Here is a 17,083-nt window from a genome sequence, read left to right as displayed (position 1 = left end):
GTTTTCCTAACAATCCTAATTATTCACCTTAATGAGTTTATAAGTGCTTTTCTCAACTTTCAGAGACCAGAGCCGAGTTCTGCCGACACAGGAAAACTAAAACTAACAACAACAACAACAAGAAAAACAACAGCAGAAGCACAACACACGTCTGAAACTATGACATAAGATTTAAAACATGAACATAATATGACCCAGAATCTTCACAAACCTCTCCTGGTTTAGTCCTGGTTTAGTCCTGGTTTAGACCTGGTTTAGTCCTGGTTTAGTCCTGGTTTAGACCTGGTTCAGTCCTGGTTCAGTCCCGGTTCAGTCCCGGTTCAGTCCCGGTTCAGTCCTGGTTCAGTCCTGGCTTAGTCCTGGTTTAGACCTGGTTTAGTCCGGGTTTAGTCCTGGTTTAGTCCTGGTTTAGTCCTGGTTTAGTCCTAGTTTAGTCCTGGTTTAGTCCTGGTTTATTCTTGGTTTAGTCCTGGTTTAGTCCTGGTTTAGTCCTAGTTTAGTCCTGGTTTAGTCCTGGTTTATTCTTGGTTTAGTCCTGGTTTAGTCCTGGTTTAGTCCTGGTTTAGTCCTGGTTTAGTCCTGGTTTATTCTTGTTGCTGGTTCAAATCCCACTCTCCACATAAACATCATCGGTCGATCCGTCACATCCACTGACCCACAGGTCGACGGTGCGACCCCCAGCGCTGTTGTCGTGACCTTTGACCTTTACCAACCCCACCACTCACTCTAAAAGTCACATGATCAGATTTATCTCCATTCACATTTTTTAATCTGAATCAAACTCCACATTGGCGCTGAAACTCGTACGTCTGCACTTCTGTCCGTTTGTTTATCGTCTGCGCGAGTTCAGACGCAAACGGGGCTTTGAACGCCGCTAATGAGAGACGTCCTCCCGCCATCTTGGAGAGACGGCGGCGCGCGCGGGTCACACGGCTCCTATGGACGGGGTTAATTGGGCGATTAGAGCGATATCCTAAAGCCGGTATAACGAGAGGCAGATTTGGCGTGTGCGTGTGCGGCGTGCGGCGCTTTGATCGCGCGCAGACGCTCATCATTATAGACGAGTTTATTGGGACGTTTGAAGTGATTTGAGCTAATAGCGCTAGTGCTAACAAGAACGCCGACGGATTCATGAAATAATTATGACTTGTGTTGTCTTCAAATGTGATATCGAGCTGACGAGGAGGAGATGCTTTGAAAATACTGTTTTAACTTTACGGCTGTAGCACTCGCGCCTCACAGCCAGAAGGTCACAGGTTTGATTCCCGGACTGAGTGTGGTTTGTGCCTGTATACGACCAAACAATGGGTCAAATGCATAGGATGGGTTAAAGATAATTCTATTGTACAGCGGTGGTTTTGGTTGTAGCATTAGTACGAGGGCACGGTGGCTGAGTCACTAGTACCTCACAACCAGAAGGTAACAGGTTTGATACCCAGAGTGTGGTTTGTGCCCGTATACGACCAAAGAATGGATCAAATGCATAGGATTAATATAAATTTAGGAGGTCATTTTGGTTGTAATATTAGTATGAGGGAACGGTGGCTCAGTTGTTAGTACTCTCACCTCGCAGCGAGAAGGTTTTGGGTTTGATTCTTCAGGCAGACTACAATGTGGGGTGTGCATGTTCTAAGTCCAAACATGGGTCAAATGCTCCAGCTAAGATAGTCCTGACCAAGACCATCCCAAGATCTGGAGATGGGTCCCTTTGCTAAATAAATATGGGGACAGAAAATTTACCTTAACCTTAACTGTAGTAGTAGTAGTAGTAATATTTAGTATCTCTGTTTCTCTTTTTTTAGATCATTATAAAAATATCATTCCAGTCGACAACATTTGTTCTCATCCCTGTTGTTGCAGATGTTTGTGACCTTGTGTAGCTTTAGTAGTAGTAGTAGTTGTAGTAGTAGTAGTAGTAGTAGTAGTAGCAGTAGTAGTAGCTGAAAGTTTCCCCATTTCCTTGACAATTCTAAAAGTAAAACATCTATCTTTCTATAACTGGGTCAAATGCAGAAGACATATTTTCCTGTGGGGACAATACATGTACCTTAACATTAATGTATTTATCCATCTATTTATCTCTCCATCCATCTAGTCATCCATCTATCCTTCCATCCATCTATCTATCGATATATGCATCTATTCATCTATCAATCCATCTATCTGTCCGTCATCCATCTATCCATCAATCTATCCTTCCATCATCTATCGATATATCCATCCATCTATTCATCAATCTATCATCTTACATTTGTCATCTATCCATCCATCGATCGATCCATCTATCTGTCAATCTATGATCCATCTATCCATCCATCTATCCTTCCATCAATCTATTGCTCTATCCATCCATCCATCTGTTCATCTATCTATCCATCTATCTGTATCTGTTTATCTACATTCTCTGACGACTTTCTCCTGTATCTATCTCTATATATGGGTCAAATGCAGAGGGTCAGGGGTCATCTGCACCTTTACCATAATCTGTCCATCTGTCTCCAGTCTCTGACCTCTCATCCTCCACCTCATGTTGTTTCACACATCTGTCACTATCTATGGGTCAAATGCAGAGGACAGAGTGTCTCTAACTCGTCCTCCTCCCTGTTGTTTCAAACATGTACCTGTATCTGGGTCAAATGCAGAGGACAGGGTGTCTCTAACTCGTCCTCCTCCCTGTTGTTTCAAACATGTACCTGTGTCTGGGTCAAATGCAGAGGACAGAGTGTCTCTAACGCCCCCTCTCTGTCTCAGATGGGTCTGCAGCGCTGGTGGGAGCAGGAGATCCCGGTGGACGGTCCCATAAACAAAGGCGAGCTGATGACGCACAACCTGACGGAGCTGATCAAACCCGAGTCGTACGAGGTGCGTTTGACCCCGATCACGCGCTTCGGCGAAGGAGACTCCACCATCCGCATCGTCACGTACAGCGGTGAGTACGGCGAGGACGCTCAGGACGCCACGAAGTCTGACATAGCACATGATACACGGCTCACAATGCTTTTATAACATAATATGGAGATACTGCACAGATCAAGGTCTTCTCTCAAACTGAAAACACTCTGTTCCACCTTGTGATGTCATCATGTGGTGATACAGGAAGTGCTCCACTGTGTTTTTAAACTCCACACACCTTCATTTATAGAATCATTTGGATCATTTCAGCTTCTCGAGTTGCCACTTATCTCGACTGATCTAACGGTAAAAAGCTGCATCGGTGGAAGAATTAAAGACACAAAACTGCTAATGCTAACTGCTAACGCTAATTGCTACCGATGTGTTAGCGCTAATGTGCTACAGTTGTTTGTGCCGTGGTCCATTATGATCCGTGCACACTGTAAACATTCAAATCTACATTAATAAGAACGCAGAAGAAGAAGAATAAAAACATTTGAGTTGTGAGCAGTTTGGAGTTCAGACTCAAAGTATTTCTCAAAGTATTTCTCAAAGTATTTCTCAAAGTATTTCTCAAAGTATTTCTCAAAGTATTTCTCAAAGTATCCCCATGTTGGAAATTAAGCTTTTATTTAGTCACGTGGTAAATTATGGAACATTTCAGCTCAGCGTTACGTCAAAAGGCACAGTAGCGCGCTAGCTAGCTCACTGTGTCTCCAAACTAACAGTCACTTTAATTAAAATTTTAAAACACAAATAAACAACCTATTAAAATTCTAAATAATTAAAATAAAGTCTACCTGATTATGTTTCATATGTAGAATACTTCAGTTTGTGTTGTTTGTTTGATGTTGTTTTAATATTTATTATGCCTCAAAGTTAGCATTAGCATTAGCATTGAGACACAAACTGAAGTAATGCGCTAACAGTGAGGTTGGGGGCGCCGTTGTGCACAGAGCCAGTTCATTAAACCTCCGCTCTGGAAATTGTGGACACTATTTTATTGATTCAACCGCAGTAAAGCGCCACTATGTAACTTTTATTGCGGAGGGCCTCGTGCATCTCCATGGAGACGTCATCGCGTTGCCTAAAATGATCCACAGTATGGCATTAAACTTGTGTATCTCCATGGAAACAAGCAGGTGATGCCATGCTGAGGTTTTGAAGCAATTAAAAAAAAAAAAATCTCTAATTGAAAAAAATGCAGAGATATGTTTAATGCCACACTACGGAACATTCTAGACCGAGCTATAACACAAGTCTTCAGTGGACCCGTATCTGAAAAGTTTCATAGTGCGGCTTTATCACTAAAACGTGCCTCAAAAGTGACATTTTCATCAAATATTTTCTCATTTTTACGCAAGTATTTGTGTGATTTTCTTCGTCTTGACGTCGTCCTTTCACTGTAGCGCACACACTGACGTCTATCGCCCCCTGCTGGTGTGTTCTCTTTGTGTTCGCTCGTTTGTATAACCTCGTCTTTGTCCAAATGAGCCGTGGCAGAGGCGACACATTAGTTACCGTTGACCTTCCCGCTCGACTCGGGCCGTGCGGACTCGCTCAGAGCTAACTCGGAGCTAGCTATAGCGCGTTTCCTCTGATGGCGTCAAATGAGCCGTGACTCAAGCATCGGTTTTGCGTTAAAGACGACACGCGCTTCACTTCTGCCTGAGTCATCGCCTTCAAAAACATGTTTGTGGATGTTTCTCTGAAGAACGTGGCCTGTGTCGTAAATAAGATGTTTTGAACGAGGCAGAAGTGAAGAACACGTCTGAGCGAACATTTGGTGAAAAACAACACTCTGGCTCTTAGATCTCGACAGGTGGAGACGTCAGACGCTCACACCAGAAATCTGATTATAATCTGATTTCTAGCGTTGTCAGATTATGGAAATACACCACCAGCTCTTTATTTTTACTACAGAAATATATGAAGTAAGACGTACGGAGTTATGTAGCAATGGATAAAAGAAATTATTCTATTTATTTATTTATTTTATATTCAAATCCTTAAAGTTGCTTCTCTTTACTTTGATTAAAAATATTGAGTTAATAAATTGTTGTGTGGGAGTTTAGACTGTTTATGTAAATGGACATAGCTAACCTGCTAGCCGCCGCGTTCAAACAGGAAGTGATCACGGGCGCACTTCCTGCTCCAATTCATTTTTTATTGAACTGAACTGCTGCTGTCAGACTCATTTTGGTCTTAAATGTTTGTATTAACCTTCTACATGATCCATTTATTTTGAGTTTATTTTTCCCATTTACTTTTTTTTTCTTTTTTTTTTGTTATTTTGAGTTTTGGTTTTTTTTTGTTTTTTTTAGTTTTTTTTTTACTTTTTTATGTTATTTTGAGGTTTTATTTTATTATTTTTTTTGTTGTTTTAAGTTTTTTGTTGTTTTTTTTTTACATTTTTTGTTATTTTTATTTTTTAGTTATCTTGGGTTAATTTTGGATTTTTATTTTTTTTAATTATTTTGTTATTTTGAGTTTATTTTTTGTTTTGTGTCCTCTCTCTGTACCTGCTGCTCAGACTCGTCATTTTGGTTTTAAATGTTCGTATTAACCCTCTACATGATACTTGCGGTCACAACGTGGGTGGCGTAGGCTTGTGGGCGGAGCTTTGCACAGATCTCTAGATTGCTCAAACCTACATGGACAACATCTAAAACCTCTTCAGACGTGTTTTCGTTGAGGGAGAAAGCTCAGAAAAGTTGATTTTGCGTAACACCTCCACTTTAATATGTGTGTTATGTGTTGACATAAATATGTAAATAAGGCCAGGGCTGAACTTTAACAATAATTAACCAAAAAAAACTAACAACTGCGCTCAAATATATTTAATTAGTTGAGCTGTTCAGGTGTTTGGAGTTGATGTTTTTGAGAATATTATGGTCATGTTTTTATATATTTTCAGGGAACCACACATTTATACAACAGTTGTATGGAAATGTGTCGCGATTATGATGCGATTAACAATAATATCACGACTATAATAAAAGTCGCAGACAGTTTAAAAATGTTCTGCATAATTATAATTGTAATGTTAAGAAAAAGCTCCACGTTTAAACAACTTTATATAATTGTACTTTGTTATCAATATTCTACTTTGTTATCAATATTCTACTTTGTTATCAACTTTGTTATCAATATTACGGACAAACAGGGCCGTCGGCAGAAATTTTGGGGGCCTGGGGCAAGAAGTGTCACATGGGCCCCTCCCTTTAAGAGAACAGGACGACTCTGGGCCCCGGGACGACAGAGACTTTTGTTTAAGGAGCTTTTTTTTCACATAAACGATATTAATGTTTACACAGAAACTGAGGGCGAGAGGGGGGTTAAGTGTCTTGCCCAAGGACACAACAACGGCGTTCATCTGTAGGAGCTGGATTTGAACCATCAACCTTCAGATCAGTGGGCAAAAGCTCTACCAACTGAGCCACTGTGGGATTCATAGTGAAACTGATCAAAAAAAAAAAATAGTAATGATCTCAGAGCCAAACAGGACACTCACTGTTTAATGTTTTTTCTCGTTTATTTGATTTATTTTCATTTGGCGTCTCAGTTTCTGTAGTAAAGCGTTTGCCAGCTCCGCGTCGCAGGGGGCGCCGATCAGCCTCCAGCCCCACGGCGCCGCCGCCTCCTGGGGAAGAATCTGCAGGAGCCGAGCTGGAGCCAACTCAACACGGCAGAGCTGGAACCGCACGGGAACCAAGAAAAGATCTGAGTCTGGATCTGAGTCTGGATCTGAGTCTGGATCTGAGTCTGGATCTGAGTCTGGATCTGAGTCCGGATCTGAGTCCGGATCTGAGTCCGGATCTGAGTCCGGATCAGAGTCCGGATCTGAGTCTGGATCTGGATCTGGATCTGGATCTGGATCTGAGTCTGGATCAGAGTCCGGATCAGAGTCCGGATCAGAGTCCGGATCAGAGTCCGGATCAGAGTCCGGATCTGAGTCCGGATCTGAGTCCGGATCTGAGTCCGGATCTGAGTCCGGATCTGAGTCCGGATCAGAGTCCGAGTCTGGATCTGAGTCTGGATCTGGATCTGGATCTGAGTCTGGATCAGAGTCTGGACCGAACTCGGAACAGAAAAGAAGAAAAAGAGAAAGAGGCTCTGCTGCAACGGTGAATTATTCAGGTTTACTGCGGCGAAAAGAGAGAAAGAGGGAGGGAAGAGAGAGAAGAGAGGAGGGAGGGAGAGGAGGGAGGGAGGGAGGGAGAGGAGAGAGGAGGGAGGGAGGGAGAGCAAGGGAAGAAAGGAGGGAAGGAGAAGGAGGGAAAGAGGAGAGAAGAGAAGGGAGGGAATTGAAGGAAAGAGAAGAGGAGGGAAGGAAGAGGAGAGGGAGTAGAAAAGGGAAGAGGATTGAGGGAGAGAAAAGAGAAGCGGGGAGAGGAGAGAGGAGGGAGGGAGAGCGAGGGAAGAAAGGAGGGAAGGAGAAGGAGGGAAAGAGGAGAGAAGAGAAGGGAAGGGAAGGAAAGGGAAGAGAAGAGAGAAGAGGAGGGAGGGAAGAGAGAAAAGAGTAGAAGAGGAGGGAAGGAAGAGGAGGGAAGGAAGAGGAGGGAGAGAGATTATTAGAAAAAGGAGGGTGTGTGAGAGAGAGTGAGGAATGAGCACAGCTGGGAACATGAAAAGGGGAGAGAGGAAGGGATAGAGAACGGATGGAGGGAAAAAAAGAGAGAAAGAGGAGGGAGGGAGAGATCATTAGAAAAGGGAGCACAGAGGGGGGCATTAAAAGTGGAGAGAGCAGGGGAGGGGTGAAGAGATGGATGGAGGAGGGAGGAGAGAGAGTGAGGAAAGAACAGAGCACAGTTGGGAACATGAAAAGAGGATAGAGGGAGGAGAGAGAAGGGAGAGCGAGAGAGGGACTGGAAGATAGATGGTTAAAAGGGAGTGAGAGAGAGATGAAAGAAGAGAGTAAGATTGAGAACATGAAGAGAGGGATGGGGAGCTATGGGATGAGAGAGAGGAGGATGGAGGAGGAAAAGGGAGGAGAAGAAGAGATGATGAAAGGCAGAGGGAGCAGTGCGATGGGAACATAAAAAGGGAAGAAGGGGTAAAGAGAAAGAGCGAGGAAAGAACAGCACGGGTGGAAATGTAAAAAGAGGGAGAGAGGGAATTATGAGGAAAGAGAGAGCAAAAGAGTGAGGGATATCGAGAGAGGAGGGAGTGTGATTTCTTTTTGAAACACTGAGGTCCGGCTTAAAAAGAGGGAAAAAAAACACAGAGTACATTCTTGTCTTCCTCTGAGGTCGGATTTTCAAAATTTCGGAGTTTTCTGATTTTCCGACATATCCGTGACAACTGGAACGCCCCATAATCTCGGAATTTCTACTCGGAAAGTCAGAGAAGATTTTAAAGCCTGAGTTAAAATCCAACATGGCCGCTCCTCGATTCTGGCGAAAATGAAAAACCCGACTGTTCAAATATTCCCGTTCGTCTTTCCATCGACCGTTGACCCCATTCCCGACCTACACGACGGAGTTGAACGCAGCCGGATGGAATGTAACGAAATAAACTGTTAAAAGTACTTTATAAGACGCTTTATAAGACTCAGAATCTGTGAAATACTTTACTTTTTTACAGTTTTAAACACGTACTTTAATACTTTTCCTTAAGTACTTTTCCAGACCGGAGTCCTCGTTCCACCTCATTCCTCTCCGACGCTGGAGAAGGTCGACGCAGTTACAACAGTTTAAGAAGTTCCAAAATAGCGGAATCAGGAAAAAGCGTCTTGTTGATTGCGGTTCAGCCTCAGGATTATTCATCTCTTCAGGTTTGATTGGTTCCTCGTTTTCTGCCGCGTTCGCAAAAATCCCCCTTTTCATTTCTAAACGCGTCCCTCCTCGTGCGTACACCTATATTTATCACGTTAATACCGCGTGTGTTTGAATACCCATAATGCGGCGCTTCTGTTGAGACGTCCAGCGAGCGTTTCACCCCCCGCAGCGCCGGCCGCCATTTTAAATCTCCTCAAACGTTTCCTTTTCTGTGAGACTTTTACCGACAAACGGCGCCGTGCTCCTGAGTGGATTGGTTTGACCTCCACAGTAGAACCTGCAAAGTACTTTTACTACCTGAAAATAACTACAGTACAAACACGAGGGACTCCAGAGAGCGGCAGTGACCCCTGGAGGGCGGATCAGGAAGAGCAGCCTCCCTGACCACACCCCCCCTGAGCTCTGTTCTGTGATTGGACGTGCGTTTCACAGTTTGTTCGAGCACAAGGGATGAGGAGGTCAGAGGTCGATTGACTTTGAACCACCTGGTCGTGAGTTGGATCCGCGGGTGGAGGAGGAGGACAGACCTGTGGGGGGACGTCCGGAGGACTTCTTCCTGATCTCGGGGGAGGCTGAGGACACGTTCTCCTCTGTCGTCGACACAGCCGCTCGCAGTTGTGGTCGTCCGGTCTGTGGCGTTTGTCGCGGCGGAAACCCCTGAACCTGGTGATGAACGTCGGAAGTAAAGGTCACCGTCAGGCAGAAGGAGGAGTCCAATCAGAATTAGATTTTATAATTTTGGTTTTGGGCTGTGATGTTTACCCCGTCGTCATGGTGATCAGTGTGATGTAAACAGGGGCGGAGCTGCCAAAAAGACGACACGAGGAAGAGGAAGAGTAGTTTAAAACTGTGTGTGTGAAAGAGAAAGTATGGGAGGGTAAAGGGGGAGTATGGGAGGGGAAAGGGGGAGTATGGGAGGGTAAAGGGGGAGTATGGAAGAGTAAAGGGGGAGTATGGAAGGATAAAGGGGGAGTATGGAAGAGTAAAGGGGGAGTATGGAAGGATAAAGGGGGAGTATGGAAGAGTAAAGGGGGAGTATGGAAGAGTAAAGGGGGAGTATGGAAGGGTAAAGGGGGAGTATGGGAGGGTAAAGGGGGAGTATGGGAGGGTAAAGGGGGAGTATGGAAGGGTAAAGGGGGAGTATGGGAGGGTAAAGGGGGAGTATGGAAGGGTAAAGGGGGAGTAAGGAAGAGTAAAGGGGGAGTATGGAAGAGTAAAGGGGAGTATGGAAGGGTAAAGGGGGAGTATGGAAGGGTAAAGGGGGAGTATGGAAGAGTAAAGGGGGAGTATGGAAGGGTAAAGGGGGAGTATGGAAGAGTAAAGGGGGAGTATGGAAGAGTAAAGGGGGAGTATGGAAGGGTAAAGGGGGAGTATGGGAGGGTAAAGGGGGAGTATGGGAGGGTAAAGGGGAGTATGGAAGGGTAAAGGGGGAGTATGGAAGAGTAAAGGGGGAGTATGGAAGGGTAAAGGGGGAGTATGGGAGGGTAAAGGGGAGTATGGAAGGGTAAAGGGGGAGTATGGGAGGGTAAAGGGGGAGTATGGGAGGGTAAAGGGGAGTATGGAAGGGTAAAGGGGAGTATGGAAGGGTAAAGGGGGAGTATGGGAGGGTAAAGGGGGAGTATGGGAGGGTAAAGGGGGAGTATGGAAGGGTAAAGGGGGAGTATGGAAGAGTAAAGGGGAGTATGGAAGGGTAAAGGGGGAGTATGGAAGGGTAAAGGGGGAGTATGGAAAGGCAAAGGGGGAGTATGGAAGGGTAAAGGGGGAGTATGGAAGGGTAAAGGGGGAGTATGGAAAGGCAAAGGGGGAGTATGGAAGGGTAAAGGGGGAGTATGGGAGGGTAAAGGGGGAGTATGGAAGAGTAAAGGGGGAGTATTTGAGGGTAAAGGGGGAGTATGGAAGGGTAAAGGGGGAGTATGGGAGGGTAAAGGGGGAGTATGGGAGGGTAAAGGGGGAGTATTTGAGGGTAAAGGGGGAGTATGGGAGGGTAAAGGGGGAGTATGGGAGGGTAAAGGGGGAGTATGTCAGGGCAAGTTAGACGTGAGAAGAAGAACCACAACTTTTACTCAACCTAAGAGTACTGTTACTTCATTCAATACAAATATGACTTAAGTCGGAGTAAAAGTATTCTTCTAGAAAAGTACTCTGAAAAGTACAGTTTCATTAAGAAGTCCCTCCTCTGCACATAAGTCCACGCCAGCAGCTTTTTCATGAGTTGGTGCAGAGACAGACGAGGTGGAGGACGAGGGACGGAGAGAACACCTCCTCCTGTACTTTCTTGTACTTTACTACACAATCTGCTGCAGTAAACTCAGCATCTGCTTCCTGCGATACTTACACTGCAAAAACTCAGACGCGTGTGAGCAGCAGGGGCTGTTCAGGTCATAAAGTGATCTGTCTCACTCCAGGACAAACGTGCAGTAAAAGAGACGCCGAGGGTCAAAACGAGGTCACCGTGAGCGTCTGTGTCCGATTATCAAGTGTTTTTGTGTCATTTTGGTCTTAAATGTTCGTATTAACCGTTCGTTTTATTTCACTACACTGGCTCCTCGTTTACGTTCTAAAAATAACCCGCAATAGGTGAAATCTGTGAAGTATCATCTTTATTTTTTACATTATTCTCTGTTTTTGCTGTAAAACCCCTCACCACACACTTTATACACTTTTCTCACACAGGCGTTAACATTTTCTCACATTTCTCTCTCGTTTAAACTCTCTCAAAGTTCAAACCTTCGTAGGCGTCTTTGTCGGTGCAGAACGTTTCATCGACATTGTGGGTTTTGTCGGGGAGAAAACAAATTGCAAACGTACAGCACTTCAGAGTCACACTGAGATCCAACGTTTATGTAAATTTGTCTGAACACATTCTGTACTGGACAGGAGACACGGCACGGAGGAGACTGATGGACAATGGTCTACAGTCCAACAGCCAATCAGGACGCACGACACAATGGTCTACAGTCCAACAGCCAATCAGGACGCACGACACAATGGTCTACAGTCCAACAGCCAATCAGGACGCACGACACAATGGTCTACAGTCCAACAGCCAATCAGGACGCACGACACAATGGTCTACAGTCCAACAGCCAATCAGGACGCACGACACAATGGTCTACAGTCCAACAGCCAATCAGGACGCACGACACAATGCACGATCATACTCTGTAAAAAAAAAAAAAAGTACGAACCGCGATATAGTGAGAGACGAGTGTATTGTGTCTGTAAATCAAGATCTGAACATTAATAACAGACAAATCAGGCACCTTCTTTCCCGCTAGCTTTAGCAACTGGTTTGATTGACAGCGTTGCTAAGCGTCTGCTCCGTCTTAAACCAGTGTTTCCAGCAGGAAGAGGCGTTACCTTCAACAGCCTCACTCCTGATTGGCTCTTTGGTTGCTGTGATACTCGTGGTCGGACTTCCAAATATGGACATTTACTCCAAATTAGCCGCTATAACTGCTAGCCTCGATTAGCTTCATTTGGAGCTGAACGCTGTGGTGACGTCGCTTCTTTACACTTAAATATAAAATGTCTGACACGGGAAATAAATTTGAACAACACTTTTATAACGTAACAGAAGTTAAGAATGTGATTTTTCTCCAAGATCCAGGTCATTTTTTTGTGTAGAGCGGCTCCTTTTTTTGCAGTGCACCGCTGATATCGACGCGAGTTAGCATAGCGTAGCCTAGCGTTGCGTTGCCTCGGACAACTTTTCGACTCTTAAAACGCGCCGCTCTCTGTGACTCGTAGCGAAACGGCCCCTCGCCATAAAACGCGACACCGCTCGGGAACGGCTTTACGCTCCGCCGCATGCTAACGCTAACGTCAAACGCGCTATTATCCTTCTGAACATGTTTACCCCGAGCATTTCCTCACATAAATACACAAAAATGCATAACGTATCTGACAGTGGCCGTCGCAGATGCTTAGGCTTTTGTATCGTGTGTTTTTCGGTTTGCATCACTCGCCGTTGTTCCGCGCGGAAAACCGTCACGGATTTGGGTTTAAGTGCGAACGTGTCAGATGGTGATGCAACGGGAGGGAAACATATGAATATTCTGGGTCTGTGAGATGTTTAAGAGGCTCTGGAGGATATTTGCTGATGGTGTTGTCCAAACGTTTAAACCGCCGCAGTTTGAAATCTCACTTTGGGGTTTATTTTGTGTTTTTTTTGAAGGTACGAGGAAATATTTAATAGTTTGAAAAAAATGTGTTTAGCTGCAGAAAACGGAAGATCTCACCCGGGATCCAGAACGCACACTTCCTCCCTGTGTTCAGACGTGTGTGATTGACAGGTGGATGAGCCAATCAGAGACGGGCGTGATCCAAACGAGCTCATTTACCCCTGAACTTTACACAAAAGATCAAAAAACTGAGTGGAAAATATGGCCAAATGCCCCAAATGCCTCTCCTCCCCCTCTTCTCCTCCTCTCACTCTTTTCTCCTCTCTATCTCATGTTTCCTCCTCTTCTCCTTTCTTCCCTGTCCTCCTCCTCTGCTCTCTTCTCTCTCTCTCTTGTCCCTGTCTTCTTTGTGTCTCCTCCTCTTCTCCTCTCCTCCTGTTCTCTCTCTCTCATGTTCGTGTCTTTTTTTTTGAGTCTCCTCCTTTTTTCCTCTCCTCTATTCCTCTCCTCTCTGTCTTCTTTGCGCCTCCTCCTCTCCTCTCTGTCTCTCTCTTTAGTTCCTCTTTTCTTTGCCTCTCCTGCTTCTCTCCTCCTTTTCTTCCTCTCTCATGTTCCTCTCTTCTTTGCCTCTCCTCCTCTCTCTCTCTTGTTCCTGTCCTTCTCCTCTCCCCCACTGCTCTCTCTCTCGCTCTTGTTCCTCTCCTCTTTGGATCTCCTCCTCTCTTTCTCTCTCTTCTCTCTCTCTCGTTCCTCTCCTCTTTGTGTCTCCTCCTCTCTCTCTCTCTCCTCTCTCTCGTTCCTCTCCTCTTTGTGTCTCCTCCTCTCTCTCCTCTCTCTCGTTCCTCTCCTCTTTGTGTCTCCTCCTCTCTCCTCTCTCATTCCTCTCCTCTTTGTGTCTCCTCCTCTCTCTCGTTCCTCTCCTCTTTGTGTCTCCTCCTCTCTCCTCTCTCATTCCTCTCCTCTTTGCGTCTCCTCCTCTCTCTCCTCTCTCTCGTTAAAATTAAATTAGAAAAAAATGGAATACGTGGCAACCCACTGCATTGGCTCATATCTTATCTATCAAACAGAATGCAATTTGTCCAGATGGGCGAGTGCTCTTCCACTCTGAGGCACATCACTTGCGGTGTGCCTCAGGGTTCTATACTTGGCCCAATTCTCTTTCTACTATATATCAATGACCTGTGTTCGATCTCCAAAAAGCTTAAATTGGTGCTCTTTGCCGATGACACTACAATTCTGTGCTCTGGGAAAAACCTGCAACAGTTGATGGAAGAGGTCTCCAGGGAAATGAATAAACTAAAAGAATGGTTTGACTGTAATAAATTGTCGCTAAATTTGAAAAAAACTAAATTCATGGTACTTGGTAACAAAAAAATTGACACTGAACCCAAGATGACTATAAATAATGAAATCATTGAATGTGTGAGTGAACATAATTTCCTTGGAGTTATTCTTGACCATAAACTTTGCTGGAAGCCTCAATTAACTGCAGTAAAAAACAAGATAGCCAAATCCATCGCAATTATGAGGAAAACTAAATGTTTGCTGGATGAAAGAGCACTTTATACTGTATATTGTACATTAATATTGCCTTATCTTAACTACTGTATAGAGGTGTGGGGAAATACTTACAAAACAAATATTAATATTATATCCATTCTTCAAAAAAAGGCGATACGGATAATTCATAATGCTGGGTACAGGGAACATACAAACCCTCTGTTTCTTAAGTCAAAAATAATTAAATTTGAAGATCTAATCAAATTCAAAACTCTACAAATTGTATATAAAGCACGGTACAATCTGCTCCCAAATAATATCCAAGGCATGTTTCAAATTAGAGATAATAAATATAATCTGAGGGGACAATTGAATCTTAGGAAACAGTGTGTTCGTACTACCCTAAAAAGTATGTTCATTACCCGACGTGGAGTTGATCTTTGGAATGAATTGGAAGAAAATTTAAAATGTAGTAACTCTCTAGTAAACTTCAAACGACTATACAGATTAAATATATTCAAAAACTATGCTACTAAAGAAGGATCATAGTAAAACTATGAATACTCATCATTTTGTTGGTTAATAATTCTGTCATTCATTATCTACTGCCGCAATGTACTTTGTATGAACTGTAATTTAGCGAGTCTTTACTCTACGTACACATTAGGCGCACACATTACATGCATGCACATGCACACCCGGTGTGTGTGTGCATGTGTTTGAATGATACACACATACACTTTACTTGCATACACATGCACATGCACACCCGGTGTGTGTGTGCATGTGTATGGATGTTGTACACGTACACACTACATACATACACACACACATACACACGCACAGATGGTGAAGGTTTGGTGAAGGTTTGCCACTGCAATGTAAATGGTGTTATTTAGTTAAATATGGGGGGTAAGCGCACACAAGTATTTTACTTCGGCTTACTCCTTTTGAGCACAAACTTGGGATCTGGGTGTACACTGTTTTGTTTTTGTTTGGTTTTTTTTATAATGCTCAAATAAACAATATTCATTCATTCATTCATTCATTCATTCGTTCCTCTCCTCTTTGTGTCTCCTCCTCTCTCCTCTCTCGTTCCTCTCCTCTTTGCGTCTCCTCCTCTCTCTCTCCTCTCTCTCGTTCCTCTCCTCTTTGCGTCTCCTCCTCTTCTTAAACAACAAAACAGAATGTTCTAATTGAAACCAGCCTGTTTAATATTATCTGAATGCTGCTAGCACAGGCTAAGCTAGCACAGGCTAAACTAGCACAGGCTAAGCTAGCACAGGCTAAACTAGCACAGGCTAAGCTAGCACAGGCTAAACTAGCACAGGCTAAGCTAGCACAGGCTAAACTAGCACAGACTAAGCTAGCACAGGCTAAACTAGCACAGGCTAAGCTAGCACAGGCTAATGGCAGACGGCCAAATCCTCTGAACATGATGGACGCAGAGTGAGAGAAAAAACCTAAATGTCAGACTCCTGAGCGGCAGCGTCTCGTGGCGTTGGCGGCGTCTCGTGGCGTTGGTGGTGTTGGTGGTGTTGGTTGTTGTTTTGTTGCGCCGCGTTGAGTCCAGCCCAGGGCCAAAACCACAGGAATCCTGCCAACGAGACGCCGGTCCGCCCCCGCCTCCTCCGGCTCCACGAGCGCCGCTGGCTTCAGTCTGACAAACAGGACGACGCCATTTTGGATCACAGCCCCGTCCCGCCACAGGTTTGAGACGCGCCCTCAGGTTTGGACCAGAGGAAGACGACGGGAATACTACCCCGAGAAAGAGGACGAGAACGAGAGAAAGAGAGAGAGGGAGAGAAATACAACCCATCAGAGAGAGAGGGAGAGAGACAGAGCAAGAGAAATACAACGCATCCAGGGGAGAGAAAGAGAGGGAGAAAGAGTGAAAGAACATTAATACTGAAAGAGCGAGAGAATGAGAGAGAGAGAGAGAGAGAAATACCACACATCCAGGGCTATGGGGAAAGGAGAGGGAGAATGAAAGAGTGAAAGAGCTTTTATACTTGGAGAGAGAGGGAGAGAAATACCACATATCCAGGGCTTTGTGGTCTGAAGAGGAGAGAGAAAGAGTGAAAGAAAGAAAGAGTGATAGAGCGTTTATACACAGAGAGAAAGAGGTGGAGAGACAGAAGGAGAGATTAAATAGAGAATAGTTTGTTGTGTCACAGTATGTTTGAGTTGCTATAGATTAAATTTGAGCTGGCGGAGTTCTCTCTCTCTCTGTCTCTCTCTCTCTCTTTGGCTCTTTCCACTCTTCTATCTCTCCTCTCTTTCTCCATCCCTATGTCTCTTCCCTCCTCTCCTCTCTCGTGTCTGTTTTCCTTTGGCCTGTGGGTGTTTTCGTTGCTCAGCTGACTCTGTATCTCCTCTTTCTTTCTCTCTCTTTCTCTTGTTCCTCTCTTCTTTCTTCTTCTCCTCCTCCTTCCCTCTGGCGTTCTCTGAGCTCAGCTTGATTTCTTCACCGTGGAAGAGGCGGAGTCATTCATGTGGACACGGCCACAGAGACGCCACCTCAGGACGACTGCAGGTCCAGGAGAGGGAGAGAGGGAGAGGGAGAGGAGAGGGAGAGAGGGAGGGGGGGGAGAAAGAGGAGAGGGAGAAGAAGAGGAGGGGAGGGAGAGGAGGAGAGAGGAAGAGGGGAGGAGGAGAGAGGAAGAGGAGAGGAGAGGGAGAGCAGAGGGAGAGCAGAGGGAGAAGAAGAGGAGGGAGAGAGGAGAGGGAGAGAAAGAGGAGAGGAAGAGGAGAGGGAGAGGAGGGGAGAGGGAGAGGAGGGGAAGA

At 44.9% G+C, this 17,083-nt stretch overlaps 1 protein-coding gene across 1 annotated transcript in view; it reads left to right on the top strand.

Annotated features, from left to right (window-relative positions):
* Positions 1-17,083, top strand: part of LOC117392581 (MAM domain-containing glycosylphosphatidylinositol anchor protein 2-like) — a 324,052-nt gene that overhangs the window by 282,481 nt on the left and 24,488 nt on the right. The window contains exon 12 of the mRNA XM_033990674.2: positions 2,752-2,929. Coding sequence (XP_033846565.2) covers positions 2,752-2,929 — 178 coding nt within the window. The remainder of the gene's footprint in view (positions 1-2,751; positions 2,930-17,083) is intronic.

The sequence above is a fragment of the Periophthalmus magnuspinnatus genome, chromosome 24 (genome assembly GCF_009829125.3).
Source record: "Periophthalmus magnuspinnatus isolate fPerMag1 chromosome 24, fPerMag1.2.pri, whole genome shotgun sequence".
Classification (NCBI taxonomy): domain Eukaryota; kingdom Metazoa; phylum Chordata; class Actinopteri; order Gobiiformes; family Gobiidae; genus Periophthalmus; species Periophthalmus magnuspinnatus.
The sequence above is the reverse complement of the archived record's forward strand: the minus strand, read 5'-3'. Positions and strand labels throughout refer to the sequence as shown.